The sequence below is a fragment of the Odontomachus brunneus genome, unplaced genomic scaffold, assembly GCF_010583005.1.
Source record: "Odontomachus brunneus isolate Ranch 3 - 2012 unplaced genomic scaffold, Obru_v1 Obru_scaffold_116, whole genome shotgun sequence".
NCBI classification, from domain to species: domain Eukaryota; kingdom Metazoa; phylum Arthropoda; class Insecta; order Hymenoptera; family Formicidae; genus Odontomachus; species Odontomachus brunneus.
In genome coordinates this window covers 1,131,375-1,138,692 of record NW_022639566.1, presented here as the reverse complement: position 1 = coordinate 1,138,692, position 7,318 = coordinate 1,131,375, and the positions used below count along the sequence as shown (strand labels likewise).

At 32.5% G+C, this 7,318-nt stretch overlaps 1 protein-coding gene across 14 annotated transcripts in view; it reads left to right on the top strand.

The window, feature by feature from the left end:
- The window catches only part of LOC116849465 (glutamate-gated chloride channel), a 157,035-nt gene that overhangs the window by 6,778 nt on the left and 142,939 nt on the right, over window positions 1–7,318 (top strand). For all 14 annotated transcript variants that reach the window (XM_032826606.1, XM_032826610.1, XM_032826609.1 and 11 more), the window contains exon 2: window positions 3,777–3,947. In XM_032826606.1, coding sequence (XP_032682497.1) covers window positions 3,787–3,947 — 161 coding nt within the window. In that variant the 5' untranslated portion in view covers window positions 3,777–3,786. The remainder of the gene's footprint in view (window positions 1–3,776; window positions 3,948–7,318) is intronic.

The window sequence follows — 7,318 nt, the reverse complement described above, 5'->3', positions numbered from 1 at the left end:
GAGAGAGAGAGAGAGAGAGAGAGAGAGAGAGAGAGAGAGAGAGAGAGAGAGAGAGATATTTTTGCAAAAAAAATCATACGTATAATTTCTCTTTTTTAATAATTGAAGGGAAAAGATCAATTTTTAGGATCCCGATTTTTTATTCTTATGTACGAGAAACAGTTTTGCCAACTTACTCTGGTAGACAATTAGGCCCTACTAATAAGTCTCCCCTACTGACAATGATTTACAAGAAAATCGGCGAAAATAATTGTTTAGTTTTTCACAGGTAATCTCTACACACTTATATACAACGCAATTTATTACCTTTCACTTCTATTTTTCTGTCATAAAAATTGTTCTACTTGAACACTTTAGTTTGGTATAATATTGATTCAAGTCTTTCCATTGTAGTTAAAAATTTTTGCTATTGAGAGTGTGCATTCATTTTAAAGAATCTTCAAGAGATGGCGTAACTAGTACTATATTGCATCGGGCCATATTGTTGTTACCTTCATATCAAAGCACCATCATGTGACTTTAGTTTTCAGTATGTGTCATTTTGCCGAAGTGTAAACAACATTGTTTTTTTGAGCATTAAATATGTCGAATTTTGTGCCAACAAAACGCAATTTGCGGGAAGCTTTGCTTTTTTGCTTTCATTCGAAGAAAAGTGCTGCTGAAAGTCAACGAATGCTGTCAAAAGCTTATGGTGATTATATCCCTCGATTTCAACATGTGAGTACTGGTTTCGATGCTATAAAAAAGGTGATTTTGATACGAAAGACAAGGAACGTCCAGGTCAGCCGAAAAAGTTTGAAGATGAGGAAGTAGAAGCTTTACTCGATCAAGACCCGAGCCAAATGCAAGAAGAACTTGCAGAATCATTAAATGTTGATTTATCAACGATTTCCAGACGTTTGAAGGCCACTGGAATGATTTAATAGCAAGGAAATTGAGTGCCGTACGAGTTGAAGCCGAAGGACGTCGAAAGGCGCAAAATGACCTGTGAATTGTTGCTCCTAAGATACAGAAGAAAAAGTTTTTTGCATCGTATCGTGACAGGTGATGAAAAATGGATATACTACGATAATCCGAAGCGCAAAAAATCATGGTGCAGGTTAAGCGAACCATCAACATCGATGACAAAGCTGAATATTTATGGCGCCAAGCTCATGCTCTGTATTTGGTGGGATCAGCTCGGTGTAGTGTATTATGAGCTGCTCCAACCTAACGAAACTATCACTGGGGAATGCTACCAACAACAATTGATGCAATTGAGAATTGAAGCAAAAACGGCCAGATTACGCGAAAAGACACGACAAAGATTTTCCAGCACGACAACGCTCAACGGCCACATATTGCGAAACCGGTCAAGGAAACGTTAGGAGCGCTTAACTGGGATATCCTACCACACCCGCAGTATTCTTCAGATATTGCTCCTTCCGATTACCACCTATTTCGATCGATGACTCATGGCTTGTCTGAGCAACGCTTCCATTCTTATGAGGATACCAAAAAATGGGCCGATTCGTGGATAGCTTCAAAAGATGTGTCGTTCTTTCGACGTGGAATCCACCTATTACCAGAAAGATGGGAAAAAGTAATGGCGATGGACAATATTTTGAATGATCAATTTGTAACTATTTTTTCACAATAAAGCCGTATTTTTATCAAAAAATCCCTTAAAATTAATGCACACTCTCAATAATTCTATAGGAATTTCGCCGAAATACGCAATTTTTACTATAAAAATATGTCCTTACGTTTGGGAGGATAGCCGGGTAAGGATATTATAAAACAAAAATCCAATAATATTGGGTTGTCGGAAAAGTCATGACATATTTTTTCTATGTTTTTCAAAAATCATTTATTTATATAAAAAACAAAGATCAAGCAATGATATATTGCCCGTTTTATTCGATAACCTTTTGCCATCTTTCAGTGAGCTTCATAATTCCTCGTTCATAGAAGGACCTGTCTTTATCAGCGAAAAATTGAACAAGGTGCTGATTTCTAGCCTCATCTGAATTGAATATTATATCACGCAAGGAGTTTTGAAGAGAGCGAAACAAGTGGAAGTCTGACGGCGCAAGGTCAGGCGAATATGGTGGGTGTGGCAACACAACCCATCCCAAGCTCCAATAATTTTTGACGGGTGATCAAACTTGTGTGTGGTCTCGCGTTGTCGTAATGGGACACAACTCCTTTACGATTCACGAGCTCTGGACGTTTCTGGATGATGGATTCGTTCAAACTATCCAATTGCCGACAGTACACATTCGAATTGATTGTTTGGTTCCTTGGTAGGAGTTCAAAAATTAAAATCTTATCACACTGAGAGCATAACCTTCCTCTGATGAATGTTTGCGTTTGATGTCGTTTGAGGCAAATCATCATCGGGACCAAGACCGTTTGCGCATCACATTGTTCTAAACAATCCACTTCTCATCACCAGTTATCAGTCGCTTCAAAAAAGAATTGTTTTCCTCACGTTTAATGAGCATATCGCAGATGTTTATACGCGCCGTCAAATAAACTTCTTTGAGTTCATAAGGAACCCAAATATCGAGCTTATATATCCCAGCTTCTTTAAGTGGTCGTGAACACTTGAATGTTTCTTGAATGTTGATGGATGTTTCTGCAATCTCTCGTGTCATGTAACGTAGGTTTGACTCGATCAATGCCTTTATTTTGTCGTCATCAACTTCGATAGACCTCCCTGACTGAAGAGCGTCTTTGAGATCAAAATCACCAGCACGGAATTTCGTGAACCATCGTTGGCACTGACGTTCTTGTACAGCATTGTCACCGTAAACTTTTCACGCAACTTTTCACAAGCTTGGCGCGCGTTCTTCCCTTTACGGAAGTAAAACAATAATATATGGCGAAAATGCACAGTTTGGTCTTCCATCTTCAACTTGTTATAAAATCTCTAAAACTCAACCAAATCGCTCAATTTTTTTCTTTAGAATGAAGCTAGAACTGTCAGCTGTCAAATGGTATAGCAATAACATAGATGCGAATGATTCTAGTACTTCCAAAAATGAACTAACGCCATCTGTTGCAAAAATGCGTCATGACTTTTCCGACAACCCAATAACTTCTTATAATAACTCGGAAAAAATAGATTATATATAATTATATAAATATATATGATTATATATGATTATATATGAATTTTGTCCATATATACAATATGATTTTGTATATGATCATATCTAATTATATATATCTATATATAAAACGAAAATTGTCAAATGAAAAAAGGAAAACATAATTTGATTTGATTAAACATCGACATCATGGGCTACCATAAACATAAGCATTTACTTCAATTGTATCTTCGCAATAGTATTCTTTTCAATGTCGACATATATAATTATATATGATCATGGCTGCGTTCGGGGAGGCTATTTACCGCTATAAGTGTGCTCTGTCCTTGTTTGTTCCTGAAAGTTGAACAAAGACAGAGGATGCTCATAGCGCTAAATAGCGTCTTCCCGAACGCAGCCCATATATAACCATATATGGACAAAATTCATATATAAACTTTTTTTCCTGGGAGATTTATCCTTGAAACTAAAAAAAAAAGATGTTCGTACGGTGACTTTTCACAGAATAATGCTCATTTAAATTCCAATCTTTTTGTCTATAAAATATAATTTTAAAATAATGTAATACAATATAATGTAATTTTTTAATGTAATGTCATATTTCTTTAACAGTAATTTAACATATGCGTATATGGTCACCAGACATTTCTTTTACATTTTCATGCTATTTTTCTGTTTCAGATGACATAGAATGGGTTGGGTGGCGTTAGGGCGGTGTGCGGGTGGTGGCGGCCGCCTCTCGTCCATCCTGTCGCTGTCTCTCACCTCCTTTGCAAGCTCCCTCATCTTCACCTCCCTCTGTATCCTCACACTTGCCTTCACTCTCGTCACTCTCGCGCGTGCCGAGGACATGTACGTATTGCTTAAGAAGATAATCGCTGTATGTGAATCGTTTCTTAGCTTCTCGATCATCTGACCTATGTAACCGACTGCTTTACGTTGCGAAGAAATTAATAGTCTTTAAGACATCAAGATTTATAACAGGATTATAACAGATTTATAACTGATTTATAACAGGAATATTATATTGTGAAGGGCAAATGTATGATAAATGATGATGAGCCGAGAAGCTAGATTCGATTGTATCATCGTAGTACATTTATGTTTCGCTCTTTAGAGAGTAAGGAAGACGGTATTATTGGCAACGAATAATGCATATTTGATTAAATGTTAAATGTTTGGTTAAATGACTTTCTGCTCTGTCAGTGGCTCAACTTTTCTGATATAACAATATTTAATGACAGCATAGGGGAGATCGGGGCTATTTGACCATCGAAATAAGTTGGCACAATCAATTATTTCTACTGTTTTTTAATAAATTTCAGAATCAAGCAAGCAGAGATTTCAAAGATATCTTTGACATGTTTAAAAATCTTACTTGCTTAATTTTGTAACTTGTTAGAAAATACTAGAGACAGTTTTGCCAACTTACCGTGGTAAACAATTAGGCTCTACTAGTAGGTCTTCCCTACTGACAATGATTTACAAGAAAATCGGCGAAAATAATTGTTTAGTTTTTCACAAGTGATCTCTTTACACTTATATACAACTCAATTTATTACCTTCCACTTATATTTTTCTGTTATAAAAATTGTTCTGCTTGAACACTTTAGTTTGGTATAATATTGATTCAAGTCCTTCAATTGTAGCTAATAGTTACAATCGCGCAATCGATGCTTAACTATATATCGTCCCAAGCGTACCTCTTCCTTTCTTATTCCAGAGTGTTCTTGTAAATGTATGTAATTGATTATTCAAAATATTCGTTCAGTTACTCATCAAAATTTTAGTCGAAGGAATTTAGATGAGAATTACTAAGATGTTTGCATGTGAACGCGTGTAATCTAGAATATTTTGGATTGAGAATGGAACGATATCAGTACTTTGTTTTAATAAATACGATCAGCATCGAACAATGAAAGAGATTCGAGTGGTGTTCGTAACAGGAATACTTCTGAAAATTTCCTTCTTCTATTGTTTTAATTGTATTTATTTTGCATCGAATGTATTAGCGTAAGTAGATCATGGCAAATGTGAAAGTTAGCGATTGTGATGTAGTCACGATCGAGGCAAACAGTCGTGACTCTGGTAGCGTCTTACATGACAACGTGAAGCTAAAATCTAGATGCAGTTTTGTACATTGCTTTAGAGATTGTTGCGTATATTTCATTCGAGCTGGCAGATCTTATACAACGCAATTTATTACCTTCTACTTCTATTTCTCTGTCATAAAAATTGTTCTATTTGAACATTTTAGTTTGATATTAATTCAATAATATTAATTCAAGTCCTTCAATTGTAGCCGGCAGATCTTTCAGATATATTTCAGACGCAAAAATGCGACATATATTTTTGACTTAAAACAATAAACGCAACTTTGACAACCGTTATATGCACGGTCATCTCGAAGGTCGACAACTCTGCCGATGATAATCCTATAGTAATGTCTTCTCGTAGAGTAACGGAATCGAATATATGGAATATCTCTTTTTAAATTCAAACATTGAGAGACATATTATCTATAAGGTTCGATAAAAGAAAGAAAATATCTAAAATTTAATTCTAGTTGTATATTAATAAAAAAAGTAAAAAGTGAGAAAATCAGGAAGTTGAAAAAATGGGAGATAACATGGACTACCGAGAAAATTCAAGAAACAATTAGTAAATAACACAATCAATAAAGTGCAAATCTATTTATTTCTGAGGAAGTAATTGTTTATAATCACTGGACATGTTATTTTTTACTTTAAAAAATCGCAATACTATCAATAGAAATTTATTAAAAGATATCATATGCATACTTTATGCAGGAAATAAACATGATACATAGAAAAACAGAAACTTAATATAATAAACAATAAAGGTAAATATTGATAAAAAGGGAGACATAGCTCCAACTCAGACAGCACAGAACATCCATAGGACATCCATTTCATGTTCATTTTACGTCCGTATGTCCAGAGATATAAAGTGGACGTCCACAGGATATCCTATTTTGAACATGAAACGGATATTCTCATCAGTATATCTTATGAACTTTTGATATACGTCCAAGATGAAATAAAGTTCAGAATATATTAGAGGACGGTTTTATATATGTTTTAACGGTTTACCCAGACAGCACACAATATTTATGATAAAGGTTCATAAATATTTATTTCGAATTACTTTTTAAAAATATTATATAAATATTTTATAAATATTTATATACATAAAGAAAAAAGTATCAAAATCTTAATTCAAAATATTCTTAAAATATAGGCTAAATATTTTATACAATACTTATAGTAAACAAAAATAAATATTTGTAGTAGTATTTTGTAAATATTTCTATAAATATTATATATGAAAAAATTAATATAATTATTTATAATTATTAAATTAATGAAGAAATAAGAAAGTCAAAATTTAAATTGGTAATATATATTGAAAAAATTTTTTAAATCAAAGAAATATATTTTGTTAAATATAATTTCTTAACTTAAACAAATATTTTGTTATACTTTAAAAAATATATAATAAACATAAAGTAATATTTTTTTAAATTTGTAAAATAAGCTGTAAAATTATAAATTTCTATAAAAAAATAATCTCCTTACAAAAAGAAAATTTTTTAAATGTAAAAATTGTGTTTAGATAAATATTTTCTTGTTTTAAAGTAAATAAAGTACAAGTAAATTATTTTATAACTCTAAATAAATTATTTTCTAATATTAAAAGTATCTTTTTGGGTTTCAAATTAAAGTTTCTTTTATTATTAGAAAACAATTTATTTAAATTTACAAAATGATTTATTTTATGAATAAATTATTTATTTACTTTTAAAACAAGTAAATATTTTTTAAATATACTTTTACATACTTTTTAAACATATTTTACATTTTAAAGGATCTATTCTTTTCTTTTAAATAAATAATTTATTTTCGTACATGGATAGAACATATGTATACAATGCAAAATGTCTCTCACAAGGAAACGGTCGGGGGCGTCCCTCACCGAATTTGATGAGCATTGGATATGTTGTAGAGCATCAAAAAACATTAGACACGTATTTTTTTTTATGTGCTTATCTCGAGGTTTAGGGGTTGAAACCACCCCTTGAAAAAAACGGACTTTTTTATTTTTATTTAATATTTCCTAAAATATGAGGTATATGAAAAAATATTTCAGACAAAAGTTTTACAGTATCTTATGCCCTTTCCATCGGTCTATTCAAATTTTTT